Source organism: Gekko japonicus, unplaced genomic scaffold (genome assembly GCF_001447785.1).
Source record: "Gekko japonicus isolate JY-2015 unplaced genomic scaffold, Gekko_japonicus_V1.1 scaffold320, whole genome shotgun sequence".
NCBI classification, from domain to species: Eukaryota; Metazoa; Chordata; class Lepidosauria; order Squamata; family Gekkonidae; genus Gekko; species Gekko japonicus.
In genome coordinates this window covers 270,690-289,800 of record NW_015168660.1, presented here as the reverse complement: position 1 = coordinate 289,800, position 19,111 = coordinate 270,690, and the positions used below count along the sequence as shown (strand labels likewise).

The 19,111-nt window shown below is 46.7% G+C and overlaps 1 protein-coding gene across 1 annotated transcript in view; it reads left to right on the top strand.

Moving 5' to 3' along the window:
- The window catches only part of PLD1 (phospholipase D1), a 183,561-nt gene that overhangs the window by 56,556 nt on the left and 107,894 nt on the right, over positions 1-19,111 (top strand). Inside the window, exons 2-4 of the mRNA XM_015415255.1 lie at positions 12,219-12,401; positions 16,125-16,252; positions 18,518-18,663. Coding sequence (XP_015270741.1) covers positions 12,248-12,401; positions 16,125-16,252; positions 18,518-18,663 — 428 coding nt within the window. The 5' untranslated portion in view covers positions 12,219-12,247. The remainder of the gene's footprint in view (positions 1-12,218; positions 12,402-16,124; positions 16,253-18,517; positions 18,664-19,111) is intronic.

Below are 19,111 nucleotides of genomic sequence, written 5' to 3'. Positions count from 1 at the left end.
ACTTTCCCTTCCTCTCCCCACTGTAGCCACCCTGTGAGGTAAGTGGGGCTGAGAGAGCTCTGAGAGAACTGTGATTAGCCCAAGGTCCCCCAGCTGGCTTCATTTGGAGGAGGAGGAGGGAATCAAACCCTGTTCTCCAGATTAGAATACTGCTGCTCTTAACTGCTCTTAACTGCTACATCACACTGGCTCTCACGGAAAGGGCTTTTTAAAATAGCTGGTGAGTTTTTTGTGCCATTTAGGCATGAGTGGCGTATAGCTGTTTTTGATCTGATTGTGCATGTAGTTTTTTAATTGTTCTGCTCCAGGGCTTTTTTTGTAGAAAAACCCTAACAGGAACTCATTACCATAATAGGTCACACCCAACAGCAGAAACTCATTAGCATATTAGGCCACACCATGACAGCACAACTCATTCGCATATTAGGCCATACCCCCATGTTACCAGAAGTGTGGTCATCCAGCCACACCTACCTTTTGCTTCTTATTCTGCTTACTTTGTTTATTGTCAAAACCCAGGGCCTTTTTTTGTAGCAGGAACTCCTTTGCATGTTAGGCCACACACCCCTAATGTAGCCAATCCTAATGAGTTTCTGCTGTTGGGTGTGGCCTATTATGCTAATTAGTTCCTGCTGGGCGTGGCCAATTCGGGAGCCAGCCGGAACTCCGTTCCTGTGCGTTCCTGCCCAAAAATAGCCCTGGTCTGTGTAATGCAAGTGATTACTGGATTTTGTAAGCTGCCTTGAGTTGTCATAGTTCAGTAAATAAATACTCAGTTTTTGGTTGTGGTTGTTGAGTGTGGGTGTGAGCAATCCAGAGATCAGCATGCCACATTCAAGCCGTTGTTTCGGCTGAGGTATACTCGAATACCAAGGCTGTGGCGTGCTTCACCAAAAGAAAATGTTCACGTTTCTCAGGGTGTCAACATGGACGTGCGTTTGACATGCAAAGTCCACCATTTTTGGCTGTTGGTAACACAGGTTTTTTTTTCCTAATGGTTGGTTGTGAAAAGCAGCTATTTATTTTCTGTCTATCTTGCTCTTCCTCCAAAGAACTCAAGGCCGCATGTAAGTTTCTCCCCTCCTCTATTTAAACCCCACAGCAACCCTGTGAGGTAGGTTAGTCGGAGTGAAAGAGAGAGACTGGTTTGTGGCCACTAAGTTTCATGGCCGAGTGGGAATTTCAACCTCAGTCTCCACAGTTCTACTCTAACCAGCTAAGAGTGCTGCTTTCTTGTGGTGTGGTACTCTAAGTACAATACGCTTTCGGCCTAACCTCCTTCGTACGATAGTTGGGAGGACAAAATGTAGGAGAGGGGAACAATGGAAGCTGCACTGGAAATAAAAGTGGGGTATAAATGTAGTAAATAAACACATATTTTCCTGCCTTGTCTAAGTTAGTGATGTGTAGATACTGAAGAACACTGTGTTACAGAAATGAGAGGGGAATTTAGCTTTGAAGTTCTAGGGAGCTATAATGCTCTTCTCTCAAGAACAGTTTCTCTCAGAGCTCTCTCAGCCCCACCTACCTCACAGGGGGTCTGTTGTGGGGAGAGGAAAGGGAAGGAGATTGTAAACTGCTCTGAGACTCCTTCGGGTAGTGAAGGGTGGTGGTGGGGAATCCTCTTCTTCTTGTTGTCTTTACAACCTTTATTATACTTATGCTAATTTGCTGCTTATCCTCTACCTATATGTATGAACTAGTAACTTCCATTTCAGTGTATCTGAGGAAGTGTGCATGTACACAAAAGCTTATACCTTGAATAAAATTTTGTTGATCTTAAAGATGCCACTGGACTCGAATTTTGTTCTTTTACATCCCACATTAGTTGTTCTTCTGGGAAAGCCAAACATGACCAGTACTTGAACTTTGCTCAAAAATTTCTTAAACATTTCCCTTTTTTAAACCCAACCTCCTTCTGGCAGCTTATTCTTTGCTTAGGAAAGCTTCCCTTCCTGGGAGCTGGAACACTTCCACAGTTCTCAGGTTTCCCTGACAAAGCATGTGATAATTTACAAATGTTTACTATTGCTTCGGGGTGGAGTCTCAGTGTGTTCTTAGATGGTAAACCTGCTAGGGAGGTGTGAGTCCAGGACACTGCTACTTCCTTAGTGGCACAGTGTTTGTAAAATAAATATTGAACAAGTAGAGGCGGGCTTGTCTCGCTTGAGGATCTGAGCTGCGGCCAAGATAAGGAATCAAGCATCTCTTCTTTTTATAATGGATTTTGTCACTCTGGTGGTGCTAATTGGCAGGTGACCAGAGAGAAGAGAAATCACAGGGCCCTGTTAGCAGGGCTATTTTTGGGCAGGAACCCACAGGAACAGAGTTCCGGCTGGCTCCTGAGTTGGCCACACCCAGCAGGGACTCATTAGCATAATAGGCCACACCCAACATCAGAAAATCATTAGAATTGGCTACATTAGGGGTGTGTGGCCTAACATGCAAAGGAGTTCCTGCTACAAAAAAAGCTCTGGGTTTTGACAACAAGGTAAACAGAATAAGAAGCAAAAGGGGTGTGTGGCTGGATGACCACACTTCTGGTAACATGGGGGTGCGGCCTAATATGCTGTGCTGTCAAGGGTGTGGCCTAATATGCTAATAAGTGTCTGCTGTTGGGTGTGGCCTATTATGCTAATGAGTTCCTGCTGGGCTTTTTCTACAAAAAAAGCCCTGCCTGTTAGTCTTGGCATAGGGAAGGGCAGGTGGGCAGGATGATGAAATTTGCCATGGTGTATGTTTAATAAAACAAATTTATATATAAAAAATTGCCTTTCCGCAAGCCCAACTGGTAAGGAAGCCTTATAACTGAAGCCTTATTCTCACAGATGAGGGGGTAAAGGTGTGTTAACTTGCAGTCTCAAGGGATACAGTCCAGATGTAACGTTTACCACCATGTCTGCCGTTTGTGAAAATTTAGCTTTAGTTGCATCCACGCTTTTGAAATACAGAGATCTTCTCATATGTCAGTATGGAGCAGCAGCTACTTAGCAATATGAAAGAGCACAGTATTCACTATCTGCTACATTTTTACCCTTCCTTCCCTCCATGGAGCCTACTCTGATGGCATCCTAGGGGAGTTCTAATGACGTTCTGTTTTCGTGATGTGGAGTTGTTACACTAAACCCCAAACCAGCCCATCTATATCTTCTTGAAATGAGTTCTTGATGTTGTTTATGCTTGATAGAAACTGAGAAACTGACTTTTGAATAGATAGATAGATAGATAGATAGATAGATAGATAGATAGATAGATAGATAGATGGATGATAGGCAGATAAGGCAGATAAGGCTGATAAGGCTAGATAAGGCCCCTGCCACACGGCAGGGGGAAAGCCCTTTAAAGCGCGGCTTTTAAAAGCCGCGCCAACGTTGATCCGGCTCGGCAGGATCCCCCGGATCCCCCGGCCGAGCCGCCTTTTCTCCCCGGCGCGATCAAACGCCGGAGAGAAAAGACGGCTCTAACCGGGAGCCGGCCGATCTGCGCATGTCGGAGCATGCGCAGTTCGGCTCCGGCCCGGGGTTGAGCCGGCGCAAGGGAGCGCCGGCGATCAGACGCCCGGGAAGAGGCGCCTCATCTGTTTGAACCACCGAGGTAGGTGGTTCAGTTTGAGGCGGTTCTTCCCGGGTTTGGGCCAGTTTGGAGGCGGAAGCAGAACGCTTCCCAGATGTTGTGGTGTGATCGCACTGCTTTGATCCGCCTCCAAACTGTCCCGTTCCCGGGCCAAATCGCCTCGTGTGAACGGGGCCTGAGACTACTTTGGGTAGTGAAGGGCGGGGTATAAATCCAATCCTCTTCTTCAGAGTGGTGTCTGTGAGATGCATCTTCTCCCTGATTTCTCGTTTTCTTTATGCAGAGATTTGTATTTAATACAAAAGACAACTAATTCCCTTCCCTCCTGTAGAAAACTAGACGTTGGGGAGAAGGAGGCCTAGACAATGCATGGATCAAAACTGAATCGTTCCAATTATCTCTGATCCCTGCTCCTCATTCTGTCTGCTGAGTGCTCATATTTTGTAATTTATTTAGAACATGTACATGTTACCTCTCCAGAATACATGAAGCTGCCTTATACTGAATCAGACAATCGTTCCTTCAAGGTTGGTATTGTCTGTTCAGATGGACAGTGGCTCTCCAGGGTCTCAAGCAGAGGACTCCCACATTACTTACTACCCAGTCCTTTTATCTGGAGATGCTGGGGATTGAACCCTGGAACTTCTTAGCAACGGCCCTTCCTCGAAACCTGTCAGTACCTCCTTGTAATAGCTAAGGCTGCAATTCTGAGCACATTTCCTCGGTCCCAGCTGGATTTACTATGGAATATTCATGATTAGGATTACACTGTTACAGGTGGTCATAATCTAGCAAAAACCCTTTTTTTAAAAAAATCCCATTGGTTTTAATGGAAGAAACTGATGCATGTACTTTACTTAGAGCAGTCAGTGGGAACATGATGTGCTTAAGGTTAGTTGTCTTATGCCCAGTTTTGATTTCTGTGCCTTTTTCCTGTAGCTGAGTGGCAGATGTTGTTCCCTCTCGTTTGATATAGAGCTTTGTGGAATTTGAAAGCTTAGAACTATTCTGTAGAAGTCGGTTTAATGAAAGTTACTCTTATCTGTAGTTATTTGGCACCAAGGCAAAAAAATAATAATCTAGGGCTTACGTATGGCTCTGGTTTGGAGAAATAAAGCCTACGCAGTCTTTCCAGTTATACCGTCTGTGAGAAAACAACGTGGATACGAAATCAAGGCTTGGCATGACAAATCTTTTTCGGCCTAGCCCTAAGGCAGCACAGCTGAAATACATGAATGGGTGATTCAGCCTGATTGTTGAGCCCTCTGTCACTTGACTCAGCGGAAAGGCCCACTGAGATTTCTGTGTATTGTTTGAATGCGGGATGTTGCTTCATATGGTTCATCCCATTCACTGAGTAATGCATCATGCTTCCATCAGCGGCACGAGTTTTATGCACCCTGTGTGCGCGCACACTTTTTTTTTTTTAATAAAACCCAACACCAAATACTTGTGCTTCCTCCTCAGATTATTTATGTGCTGTTCTGTGGAGGGTTTTTCTCTCATAACAATAAATTCTTCCCAGTGCAAGAATTATTAATGAAGGCCCTGAGCTGTGTATTCCCCCCCCCCCCGATTCTTTTATTGTTTCTAAGATGAATATGCCTAATAACAAGACAGGCTGTGGGCCCACCTGGCTTAAAACGAAGAAGAAGAGTTAGATTTATACCCCGCCCTTCACTCGGAGTCTCAGGGCGGCTTACAATCTCCTTCCCTTCCTCTCCCCACAACACCCAGTGAGGTAGTGGAGCTGAGAGAACTGCTCTTAAGAGAACAGCTCTGAGAGAACCGTGACTGACCCAAGGTCACCCAGCTGGCTGCAAGTTGAGGAGTGGGGAATCAAACCTGGTTCTCCTTATTAGAGTCTGCTGGTCTTAACCACTACACCAAACTGGCTCTCTGTGTGTGTTTTAATAAAACCCGACTCCAAATACTTATGTTTCCTCCTCAAATTATTTATGTGCTGTTCTGTGGAAGGTTTTTTCTCTCATATCTTAGTATTGTCTTCTTAGATTGGCATACACTCGAAGTTTTCAGACAGAAAGGGCCTTTTCCAGTGCTTGCTGGCCTTTGAGTGCAAGGCATCAACCTTGGAGAAACCTCCATGTGAAGTGTGTGTTCTGAGCTCCAGCCCTTTTAAAGGTAAAGTTTCCCTTGCTCGAAAGCCAGTCGAATCCGACTCTAGGGTTGCGGTGCTCATCTCCGTTTCCAAGCCGAAGAGCCAGCGCTGTCCGAAGACGTTTCCGTGGTCATGTGGCCGGCATGACTAAACACCAAGGCGCACGGAACTCTGTTACCTTCCCACTGAAGTGGTACCTATTTATCTACTTGCAATTTCTTGCTTTCGAACTGCTAGGTTGGCAGGAGCTGGAACTAGAGATGGGAGCTCACTCCATCATGCGGCCCCCGGGTCTCGAACTGCTGAACTCCTGACCTTCCACAGCCTGCAGTTCAGCGTCTTAACCACTTGAGCCACCGCAACCCTTTTAGTGACATGCAATAAGGAAATTCACCATACATTTCAGTGCCATAATTGGTCATTCTCTACCTGTCACCACCCTCTGATTCCCGACACTGTGGAAATTTAAAAGAACTGTCCTACTTTCTGGGCTAAAATGGCTGAAAGTGAACAAGTTGAAGCTGAATCCAGATAAGAAGTATGTGAAGCTGGTTGGTAAGGCTTTGGTTCTGAAGGGTGTCATGCTGCCTACTTGTGACAGGGTAAGATTGATCTTTTCCTCACACTCAGCTTACTCCTGATTTTTTTGGCAGTTGATCCATAAGCATTGGAATCAGTTTGGGCACGGTTCTTCCGCACATCCCTCCTACCTGTGCATCTTTATAGTTGTAGAGTAGGGTGTAAAACATCAATGTAGTGTTGTAATGATAGTTAAGCAGTGATAGAAAGGAAAAGGCATATCTCTGTGAGGGAGGAGACTGGAGACTTACTTTTTAAAAAAATGAAAGCTGGGACTTCAGGGAACCCTCTTAAGCCATCATTACAACACTGTGTCAGTATTTTAGGGCTGTTTTTTTTTAAAATGATAGAAATCACTTGTGTTTAGGGTGGGGAAATGGAAGGAAAGAGAGTGGTTTGATGATGACAACAGTTCAGTCATTAGGCTGGAGGTGGGTGGGTCAAAGAAAGCTGACAGAAACATTATGCATGAGAAAAAGCCAACTCAAAATCAGCTTCCAGGAAAAGATTGGGGTGTGAGTGGTTTCAGAAGAACCAGGGGAAAAAACCAGGTGATTACAAAAAACAACAATGCTTGAAGTGGAAACTAAAGACACAATAATGTGTGTGGAAATGAGGGGATAAACTGAGGCAATATGGGGCTGGAACAGACAAAAAAAAGCCCATTATCTCTTTTTGAGAGCTTAATAGGGGTCACTCCTCTCTTCTTAGGGAAACGTATCAGTATGATCTTGAAAAGTGCTGTCTTCTATGTCACACAGAGGTTGGCTCCTGTTCTAGACTCAGCCAGTCAATCCGGGCTCATCTGCGCTACGTTACTTGTTAGCAATGCTCCCTCTAAGCTGTGGAGTCTTGTGAACCAAAATTCTCCTTTGTGAGCTACTGGCATTAAAGTTGTGAGTGAGCGATTTGGCTACTGCATTTGCATAAATTAGTTTGCTCTGGAGCCATCCCTCCTGAGCGAAGACAAAAATGTGTGAGCTGGAGGCTAAAAAACTGTGAGGTAGCTCACACTAACTCAGCTTAGAGGGAACACTGCTTGTTAGGTGGGGGTACTGCAGTGCTTTCTACATAGGAAGATATCTTGGAAATTTCAGTTGGTACAAAATGTGTCCCCTTGTTTGCTAGCTGGAGCAAGCCAACCTGGATAGATTGCACCTATTTTAAGAGCATCGCGTTGGTTTCTGATTTGTTTCTGAGTTTGTGGCTGGTTCTAACTTCTAAAGCCTTTCCTGACTTAGCACTTCATATTCTTGCAAGTCTACCTGTCCCAGTATGTTTGCATGTGGCAACTTCAGTCTTCAGATGAACATGTCATTCAGAAGAAGAAAACCTCTGAATCCCAGTGCCAGCAAGCAACATCAGGGGAGGGCCTCTATGCCCTGTTGTTGGAACTCCAGAGGAACTGGTTGGCCACTGTGTGAGATGGGATGCTGGACTAGATGGACCACTGGCTTGATCCAGCAGGGCGCTTCTTATGTTCTTAAGAGAGTAGGCACAAGGAACTTTGGGACTGGTAGTTCTTGAGAAAGCATAGGTTTTTCTCTCTATCAAACTGCAAGTCTAGGTTTAACTACACAAACATGTTAGGTCTGTTCCAGAGAAGGTCCTTGAATGAGCAAACAACTCTGTTTTCAGAATGCCATTTAGTCTGTTTTTCTAGGGTTGCCAAGTCTTTTACCGTTAGCAGCGTGCACGCGCCGCTGTGATGCCACCCGGAAGTGACGTCATCACGCCGGGGGCGTCACCGGGCGACGCTCTAGCAGTCGCCCAAAAAACTCTATGGTACCAAAAAAACTCTATGGCACCCGGGGGGGTCACCGGGCAACTGCTAGAGCGTTGCCCGGTGACCCCCCCGGCGTGATGATGTCACTTCCGGGTGGCGTCATCACACTGGGGGCATGGGCCTGATCTGGCCGTTTTGGGGGTGGGTTTCCCCCTGCAGCCCGATCCCCGCTGGCGGGGGCTTGGCAAGCCTATGTTTTTCATTGGCTCCAGCATGTCTCTCAAGATCTGGAAACCCATATAGGTACGTGTCATTGATACAGGGAAATTGATTTCCATAAATGTCTCAAACATAATCTGTAAATCACCATATGGTTGTGCCCTGACCTGGATGGCTCAGGCTGGCCTGATCTTTTTGGATCTCAGAAGCTAAGCAGGGCCGGCCTTGGTTAGTACTTGGATGGGAGACCACAAAGGAAGACAAGGCAGGCTATGGCAAACCACCTCTGCTCATCTTTTGCCACGAGCCGGGCAGCTATAGGCCAATTAGTTTGTTGCCAGTTGCCTCTAAACTATATAGTAAGCATTTAAAAAATAAATTAGAGGATTATGTTATTGATAATAATTTAATCCATCCCCTCCAAATAGGGTTCAAAAAAGGTCATTCTACCATCGAGCACTGTCAAACCCTATTTACCTTGGCTTCAGAGGCCATTAGAAGCCCTACAAAAGACCTATATGTAGGCTTTATCGACCTGGCTTAGCATTTGATTCTTTAGATAGAGGTAGATTGGCAGAAGCTTTTGAACAGCAACATTGACCTATGGCTAGTATATCTGATTACACAGCTACATTGTGATACCAACGTAAAGGTTAAGGTTGGGAGAGAAGGCGATTTATTCAAATTAAAGTATTTTTATTAACACAGAAAATGAGGAAAATAGAAAGGTTCATTCAGCAAAACACACAATGTTCAAGAATTAATTGGAAAGGCAGGGAGGAGTGGGGAAACAGCGTTTTAGGAATCCAGTGATATTTACCAGTCATGGAGAGATCCATGGAAGCAGCAAATGTAAAGAGAAACAGCCAATGTTTCATTTTGTGAAGGAGAGAAAAAGCAGCTCACAAGTGTGGGAGTATATGTTGTTGGTACCAGGAACACGCACAATAGGTTTTGGGGCCTATCTTTATAGGGAAATTGTGCCCCAAGGCTGTGGGAAGCCATGTGTCCTTTCTGGTAGGAAACTTTTAGAGAACAATCACAATGGTTGTTTTACTGGGATGAAACAAAAGTTTGGGCCATGGCTTGATAGCCGCTAATGGCCCTGTTGATGACACAGGAAATCTCGACCAGACAGATGATACTGAGATCGTTTAACAAGGATAAGTGTCGAGTTCTACATCTGGGTAACAAAAATGAGGAACACGCATACTGGATGAGGGATACACTTCTGGGTAGCAGAGTGTGTGAAGAAGATCTTGGGGTAAGGATGGACCGAAAGTGTGATGTGGCGACAAAAAAGGCGAATGCGATCTTGGAATGTATCAACAGTGGCATAATATCCAAATTGCAAGATGTCATAGACCTGCTGTACACTGCATTGGTCAGGCTGCACTTGGAGTATGGTGTGCAGTTCTGGAGGCCTCACTTCAGAAAGAACGTGGACAGAATGCAGCGAGTGCAGAGGAGAGCAACGAGGATGATGGGGGGCCTTGAGACCAAGCCCTATGAGGAAAGACTGAGGGACTTGGGAATGTTCAGTCTGGAGAAGAGGAGGTTGAGGGGTGACATGAAGGATTTGAAGGGCTGTCACTTAGAGAAGGGCAGGGAGCTGTTCAATGTTCCCTCTAAGCTGTGGAGTCTTGTGAGCAAAAATTCTACTTTGTGAGCTCCTGGCATTAAAGTCGTGAGCAAGTGATTTGGCTACTGCATATATTAGTTGGCTCTGGAGCCCTCCTTCCTGAGTTAAGACAAAAATGTGTGAGCCGGAGGCTAAAAAACTGTGAGCTAGCTCACATTAACTCAGCTTAGAGGGAACACTGGAGCTGTTCCTGTTGGCAGCAGAGGATAGGACTCATAATAATGGGTTTAAATTAAGGGCAGGAAGGTACTGGCTGGATCTTAGGAAAAACATTTTTACAGTCGGAGTTGTGCAACAGTGGAATCAGCTGCCTGGGGAGGTGGTGAGCTCCCCCTCACTGGCAGTCTTCAAGCAGCGGCTGGACAGACAGTTGTCAGGGATGCTCTAGGCTGATCCTGCACTGAGCAGGAGGTTGAACTAGATAGCCTGTATGGCCCCTTCCAACTCTTGGATTCTATAATTAAGTTGCACTTAGGCGATAGCAACATAGGCAAAAGTGATCTTGCATATGCAAAGTAGGTTTTGAGAGTAATTGCTTGCTTTGCATAAGTACTGGGTAATCCATTGTTATGCATGCCTTTAGGGTGGGGGAAAGACATCTGTCCTGACCACCTCCTGATCTAATCGCAGTATGTTTCTCTTTCCCATGGAGCTATGCAACTGGCACCCATGTTTGAACAGGGCCTTGGCCTGCCCATGTCTTGCCCCAGGATACCATGAGGTTCAGGAGGGATCCAGCGGCTAACACCACCTGGGGGCTAGCTACCCTACTAGCACATTGTTTGCTAAAACAGCTGCAGAACTCTAGTGTCAAGTCGACAGTGCAGTTTGACAGAACCTTACAGTCAGATTCAAACCCCCAAATGTGCTATGAATGCCGGCACGCACTCTCACAGAGCGCAGTGCAAAATGACGCCATCGCCACATCCCACTCATTTTATGGGGCACAACTCCATGGGACAGTACATTGGGTCACACACTTGCATTCACCACTCAGCTGTCGAAGGGTGTGCATGTGGATTTCACAATAAATGGAGCCAGCGGTTATATACGTTCTGTGACGGTACATGTATGTACACAAACACCAAGAACAGCTGTTAGACTTAGACCCAGAATTAAACATTGCTGGTCTTAAACGTAGTTCTCACATCTGTTTGTTAGCTCTTTTATTAGCTGTATGCTAATGTGTTGCTATTCGCGGGTCTTACCAACTGCTTTAATCCAATCTTAGCTATACTTATCGTTCAACTTGCGTACCTTGACTCTAATGAGTCCTTCCTGGCAACTACCCCACCTCAATAATGACTGAGGAAGTCTTGTTTCAATGTATCTGATGAAGTGTGTGCATGCGCACAAAAGCTTATACCCAGAATTAAACTTTGTTGGTCTACGGAGCGGTGGCGCAGGCAGTAAGGGGAGCCTGCTTTAAAACATCTGGGCGAACAGCTCCGACTGTTAGATCCCCCACCGCGGTCAGGGTGAGCTCCTGGCCCTATGTCCCAGCTCCCGTCGACCTAACGGTTCGAAAGCCCGTGAAAGGGCAAGTAGATAAAACGGGGACCTGCTATTAGAGCAGGGGAGCACCCACCTCAGTTGTAGTGGTGGCGGCGGAGAACGGAGAACAATTAGCGGCGGCGGCAGAGGAAAAAATGGCGGCTGGCGAGACGAGGTGACGGATGAAGGAGGCCGGACCAACTAGATGCGGAGGCGGAGTGACGCAGCAGGCCGGAGCCTGATTTGGACGGAGGCCGCTGCGAGCATGCGCAGAAGCACAAAGTGGTCCTGGCCTGGAGGCGGAGTTACGACAGCCGGAGTTACGACAGCCGAGAGGTGGAACAACGAAGACCAGCGCCAAAGAAGGGTCGCCGCCAGACTGTCCCCTCACAAGGAAGAAGATCTGCTACAGAACAAGGGTGCCTGATAGGAATTTCACCTTCCCGACATACATGTGGCCCTAGATTAGGATTGTTCGGAATTAGAATTGTAAGCCGCTCAGAGCCCCTTAGGGGGGGTGAGCGGGATAGAAAGTTGAATGAATGAATGAATGAATGAAATAAAGGTGCCATTGGACTCAAACTTTGTTCTGTTCGAATTTTTTGTTAGGGATGCTCCAAATCAGTAAAATTTTCATTTTCTTACTGTAGTAAAGTTGACAATTCCCTATTTTCTTTTCAAGTTTAAAGCGCTCTTCTAGGGCTATTTCAATGTCTGCGGCGCAATCCGCTTTACTGCTGACTGCTCTTTGCCTACAGGGAGACATTCCTTGGTCGGGTGGAAACGATTCCACATCTTCTGATGCCCTGGCAAGCCGCAGATAGGAACACAGTAATGCAGCTCCCTCCTTTCTTCTCTTCCAACAGCCCCCTGCCCACATTTGTGAGCATTTAAGATGTCTCTGAGCCGTGCAAAGGAGCTTAATACTTCGGCACTGAGGAAAATCGCTGCCGACATGAGCAACTTAATCGAGAGCCTGGACTCGAGGGAGCTCCACTTCGAGGGGGAGGAGGTCGACACTGATGTGCAGCATGACCCGAAGGCTCCTGGTAAGTCAGTGGCAGTGGATGGCTACCCAAGCGCACTTTGGGCCTCATATTCATTTTTGAAAGCAAGTTACTAGTCCTTATGATGGCAGAGAAACGTTTCAAAATTGCGGGTGATGCCGGGGCAAACCTGGAAGTCAAGGGCTAATAGGGAGTCCAGTGGCAACAAGATTGGGATTCAGTGCCCTGGATAAGCCCTTGTCTCACCTGCCACGGTGATGGCTAGCATTTAACCTTTCTCTGCCCTTGCAGCCTGTCTTTCCCTCTGTCACTATGATATTCCACCATTCCGTTATCTGCCACATCTCCACATGTTATTCTTTGAACAGCTGCTTTCCTTTAAATCCTTCAAATCTGAATGCACAAAGCTGCTTTATACTGAGTCAGGCTGCCTAGCAAGGTCAGTATTGTCAACTCTGGCTGGCAGCAGCTTTCCAAGGTCCAAGTTTTCACAATACCTCCTACCTGATTTTTTAACTGAATATTCTGGGGACTGAACCTGGGACTTTCTGCATACAACACAGATCCTGTGCCAGCGAGCCATGGCCCCTCTTCAAGCTTGCAGTCAAATCCATTCAGATGATTCGGTGGGTGGGAGGGGGTCAGTATTTCAGTTCTGCGTTAGTTCAGCTCTCAAGCCGGACCAAACTGGAACCAGAACTGAAAACCAGTCCAGATTTTTACTTTTTTCTGAACAAGAACTGAATCACTAAGCTGTTACTAAATAATAATCCTTTAGTAAAACTTAGTAGGGAAGTCATTCTCCTTTGTGTGCAAGGTAAACTGGCTGTTCTCTTCTCAAGCCGGCTGTTCTCTGTTTCTACTTGCCTAATGTTTTTCATCATTTAAAAATCTCAGTGCTCCTTCAGTGAATGAACAACAAACAAATAACCCAGAGATTGATGCAATTTGCTGGTGTTTTCTACCCCACTGGCATCCTAATTTCCGCTGGTTTCCAAGAGACTCCCACGGAGTTCCTCAGAATTTATGGGGGAGCAATTCAGTAGGCATACATAATACCCAAAGCAAACTGCATCACCAAGCAGCCTCTGTTCCCTGGTTTGACAAGGAAACTTTAGTGATAAAACCCATCTGATAATGCATTGGTGTGCAGCTGTAAATATTGTGAAGCGTGTTTTTTCTTTATCAGAAGTCTTCATTGTGCTAGTCCGGCCTTTGTTAGAATTAACTTCAGCAGGTGGCTCTCAGAGATATGCAAATACCATATCTCTTTGGATAAAACCCATCTTTATTTGTGCTAAGGTGATGTACGGCTCTTAGCATGTGGTTGTTCCTGGGGTACAACCACAGTGACTGGACAGGTGTGATTTCTGCTGCTGTTCGCATACTTACCCTGGTGTAGACAAGTGCCCTGGACTGTGTTTTTATGTCCTATTCAGTCTAATTTCCATGCACAACCTTTTGTGTTTCTTGCGCTTAGAGGAGAAAAAGAATCAGCCGTTGGTGTAATATAGACACTGCACGATACACTGTTCCCAGGGCTGTCTTTAAGTCTGCCCTGGACTTGTCAATCAGATGAGCCCCAGGAGTTCCTGTATGAAACTTCTCAGGTGAATGCAGGCTGATTTGGATCCAGACTACAGCCAGCAGGGGAGAGGGGGTTTAAGTATCCTCCCCCACTCTGGTTTTCTGACCTGAAATGGCTGTGAGGACCTCTGCTTGCCCTGCCAGGAAAACTTATGTGTGTCCATAGGCTACACGTAGGGCCCTGGGGACTCAGAGGTTAAGACGCTGAGCTGCAGACCAGAAGGTCTGTCGTTCAGCAGTTCAGGACCCCTAGTGCTGCGTGATGGAGTGAGCTCCCGTCTCTGGCCCCAGCTCCTGCCAACTGAGCAGTTCGAAAGCAAGAAATTGCAGGCAGATAAATAGGTACCACTTCAGTGGGAAGGTAACAGCATTCTGTGCGCCTTGGTGTTTAGTCACGCTGGCCACATGACCACGGAAAAGTCTTTGGACAGCGCTGGCTCTTCGGCTTGGAAACGGAGATGAGCACCACCCCCTAGAGTCGGATTCGACTGGCTTTCGAGCAAGGGAAACCTTTACCTTTACTAGGCTACATGTAAGTTTGCCAAATGGTATGAATAGTGGCTCCCAGAGAGATTTTAGGTGGCGGGGAATGTTTAAGCTCTGTGCCCGGTATATTGTGGTCCTGATCCAATCAGCTCCCATGCCCCTGAGAGACTAAATTTCAGCCAGAAACTCCCAGTACCCATCTGCTTGACAGGACCTAAGAGAGACTCAGGGACGGACATGGAAAGAGAACATAAGGACATAAGAGACGCCAGAGTTGGATCAGGCCAAAGGCCCATCCAGTCCAACACTCTGTGTCACACAGTGGCCAGAAATACCAGGTGCCCTCAAGAGGTCCACCAGTGGGGCCAGGACATTAGAAGCCCTCCCACTGTTGACCCCCCCCCCCAGAGGGTACCCTGTAGTTAGGCCCTCCTGAGAGAGTTAGCTGCTGCAGTCCAGGAGGTCCCAGTTCGAATCTTGCTTCTGCCAAGAACTCCTGACACTGTAACCCCCCACCCTTATGCTGTTTTAACTTGGAGATATAGCCATAGGGGGTTTTTGTTCCCCAGCCTGTCCTCATCTGGCTGGAGTAACGTGAATATATAGGGTCTCAGCCTACGTCCCAAGGAACTCTTGAATTGGAATGCAGTTTTCCCGTTTTCCAGCACTACCACAATGGCAGGAATCTCTGCGTACTGAAGATACACAGATCCCCAGTTTACGTAATTATTCCTTTACTCAGATATATGCGACTCCTGTTTGTAGCTGTTGAGGAACAGGGTCCTTTTCGTCTCTGAAAACTGGTCCAGGACGCATGTTAAGAGGTGTTGATTTCACTCGCTCCGACAATGTCCTTTTATCTACCTACCCCTTAATAACATGAAAAGGTAAAGGTAAAGGCAAAGGTTCCCTTTCTCGAAAGCCAGTCGATTCCGACTCTAGGGTTGCGGTGCTCATCTCCCTTTCAAAACCGAAGAGCCAGCGCTGTCTGAAGACGTTTCCGTGGTCATGTGGCCGGCATGACTAAACACCAAGGCGCACGGAACGCTGTTACCTTCCCACCGAAGTGGTACCTATTTATCTACTTGCAATTTCTTGCTTTCAAACTGCTAGGTTGGCAGGAGCTGGAAATAGAGACGGGAGCTCACTCCGTCATGCGGCAACTCGGGTCTCGAACTGCTGAACTACCGACCTTCCACAGCCTGCAGTTCAGCGTCTTAACCACTTGAGCCACCGCAGCTCCCTTAATAACATGAAACAGGGCTTCTATTAGAACAGGAGAAACCAAACGATAGCCTGGGGCTGTAGTTGTCTGAGCCCTGAGCTGGACAGCCCAGGCTAGCCTGATCTCGTCAAGTCGGAAGCCAAGCAGAGGCGGCCTTGCTTAGTACTTGGATGGGAGACCACTAAAGAAGTCCGGGGTCGCTACGCACAGGCAGGCAGTGACAGACCACCTTTGTATGTCTCTAGCCTTGAAAACCTTACGGGGTCACCATGAGTTGGCTGTGACTTGAGGGCACTTTCCACCCCCAGTAGCTGTTTCAATGGGGGGCCACTAAATGCATGGGGGGGGGTTGAATTCAGAGTACTCTTGGTGGGCTTTAGATTCTTCATATCTCCATTTAACTACTTTCTGTTCCTATTCTGTTCCGTTTTCAAACCAAGTACTAATTGCTGCCTCGTCATTTGCAGTGGGCATTCCATTCTCAGCCATTTATAACACTAAAGGATTTAAAGAGACTCACCTGCAGACCTACCTAACCGGGTGCCCCATCCGTGTGCGAGTGCTGGAAGTGGAGCGGTTTACCTCGACAACAAAGGTCAGAACTTCTTTGCCACTGTGGTTGTCTTTTCAAGATCCAGTCCTGTTCCGTGACTCACCCCTGTTGTTTTCCAGGCTTTTCCCTCTGCATTTTTTTTTAAAGTGCTGACAAGATAAAGCATCTTACGAAAGCAACCTTACAAAAAATCTTGTATAAAATGGCAGCTTGTATCCAGCCACGTAGGAGCCTGAATAGGCCAGTACTGGTCAGAGCTTGTTAGAGCTCCAAAGCTAAATAGAGTCTACCCTGGTCAGTACTTAGATAGGAGTCCTCAAGGAAAACTGGGGTTGCTATGCAGGGGCAGGTAGGTGGCAAACCATCTTTGCTCATCTTGAAGGGCTGTCATGTAGAGGATGGTGCGGAGTTGTTTTCTGTTGCCCCAGAAGGTCAGACCAGAACCAGCAGGTTAAATCAAATGAGTTTTCAGCTAAACGTTAGGAAGAACTTCCTGACATTAGATCGGTTCCTCAGTGGAACAGGTTTCCTCGGGAGGTGGTGGGCTCTCCTTCTTTGGAGGTTTTCAGACAGCAGCTAGATGGCCATCTGACAACAATGCTGATTCTATGAACTTAGGCAGATCATGAGAGGGAGGGCAGGAAGAAGAAGAAGAAGGGATTGGATTTATACCCCGCCCTTCACTTGGAGTCTCAGAGTGGCTTACAAACTCCTTTCCCTTCCCCTCCCCACAACAGACACCCTGTGAGGTGGGCGGGGCTGAGAGAGCTCTGACACAAACTGCTCTTTTTCAAGGACAGCTGTGCCAGAGCTTGTGACTGACCCAAGGTCACATCAGCAGGTGCAAGTGGAGGAGTGGGGAATCAAACCCGGTTCTCCCAGATTAGAGTCCGCACACTTAACCACTACACACTTAACCACTACACCAAATTAGACAGTACAATTAGACAATACAAACTGTGAGTCGACTTGGATTTCCAAAGAAGCAGACTTTCTGCTACTTATACATACTGCTAAGCAGCTACCTTAGCAATATGAAAGAGCACAGTATTCACTAGCTGCTACATTTTTACCCTTCCTTCCCTCCATGGAGCCCAGGGGGGCATATGTGGTTCTCCCTTGGCCTGTCACCTCATGTGCTCCATGACAGCAGGAGGATTTGAACCCATGTCTCCCAGATCCTAGTCTGCTACACCATAGTGATTCTCAGCCAGAGAAGAGCCAGTTTGGTGTAGTGATTAAGTGTGTGGAGAGCCCATTTGGTATAGTGGTTAAGTGCGCGGACTCTAATCTGGGAGAACCGGGTTTGATTCCCCACTCCTCCACTTGCACCTGGCTGGATGACCTTGGGCAAGCCGTAGTTCTGCCAGAGCTGTTCTCTCAAGAGCAGTTCTCGAAAGAGCTCTCTCAGCCTCACCTACCTCACAGGGTGTCAGTTGTGGGGAGGGGAAGGGAAAGGAGTTTGTAAACTGCTCTGAGACTCCTTTGGGTAGTGAAGGGCAGGGTATAAATCCAATCTCCTCCTCCTCCTCCTCCTCCTCCTCCTCCTCCTCTTCTTCTTCTTCTTCTTCTTCTTCTTCTTCTTCTTCTTCTTCTTCTTCTTCTTCTTCTTCTTCTTCTTCTTCTTCTTCTTCTTCTTCTTCTTCTTCTTCTTGTCCTCAGGTGTCTGATTGGCATTGGGACCACAGCATTGGAAGAGAAGGGGCTTGAGCCACCCAACCCCCAGAGTTTCCCCACCCAAAACAGCCTTGTTTGGGTGATCAGTTCATGGAGAAATGTCGCTTGTAGTTTGGCTCTGAGAGGCTAGGGATTAAAACTGTGAGCTGAACCATCCTGAGCAGGAGCCCTGCTACGGAACTGCTGCACCCTCCCAAAATGGCAAAGGTAGTCTTTGAATCAAATCTCCCAGCTCTGAGGTCAACCTTCTGTATTGATTCAGAAGAGCAGAAGGGCTCACATTTCTCAATTAGATGCTGACAGGTAAAAGGGTCTTTTATGTTGGTGGTAAAGTTACATGAGATCTTCGTACGTCTCTGAATTCAAGGGATTGACTTGACCGTCTTTTCCATGCCATGGTTTGCTTTTTTTTGTGCTACTTATTCAGGAGATATCCCTGCCTTCACTGAATTTGCCAAACCACTGTTTGCTGGGAACACTTGATTGCACTTTGTTAATTAATTGGCTGGCGTTTAAGCCATTCATCGATTTATTTTAAACCTTTGCTGGGCTACAGCCCTGAAAGCAAACAAACATTTAATTGCTGGAATCATGGTCTATTGGATACCTTGACGCTGTTCCTTCCTGCAGGTACCGAGTCTACATGTTTACACCATTGAATTGACACACGGGGAATTTACGTGGCAAGTGAAAAGGAAATTCAAGCACTTTCAAGAATTCCACCGGGAACTATTGAGATACAAAGCTTTCATACGGATTCCCATCCCTACAAGAAGGTAACTGCGCGTCTTCCCATATGACAATGTTGGATTTTTCTGCCTTTTTAATTTTATTTTGGGCCTTGCCAGGGCTTTTTTTGTAGAAAAAGCCCAGCAGGAACTCATTAGCATAATAGGCCACACCCAATAGCAGAAACTCATTAGCATATTGGGCTACACCCCTGACAGCACCACTCATTAGCATATTAGGCCGCACCCACTTGTTACCAGAAGTGTGGTCATCCAGCCACACCAACCTTTTGCTTCTTATTCTGTTTACCTTGTTTGTTGTCGAAACCCAGAGCTTTTTTTGTAGCAGGAACTTCTTTGCATGTTAGGCCACACACCCCTAATGTAGCCAATCCTAATGAGTTTCTGCTGTTGGGTGTGGCCTATTATGCTAATGAGTTCCTGCAGGGCGTGGCCAACTCAGGAGCCAGCCGGAACTCCGTTCCTGTGCATTCCT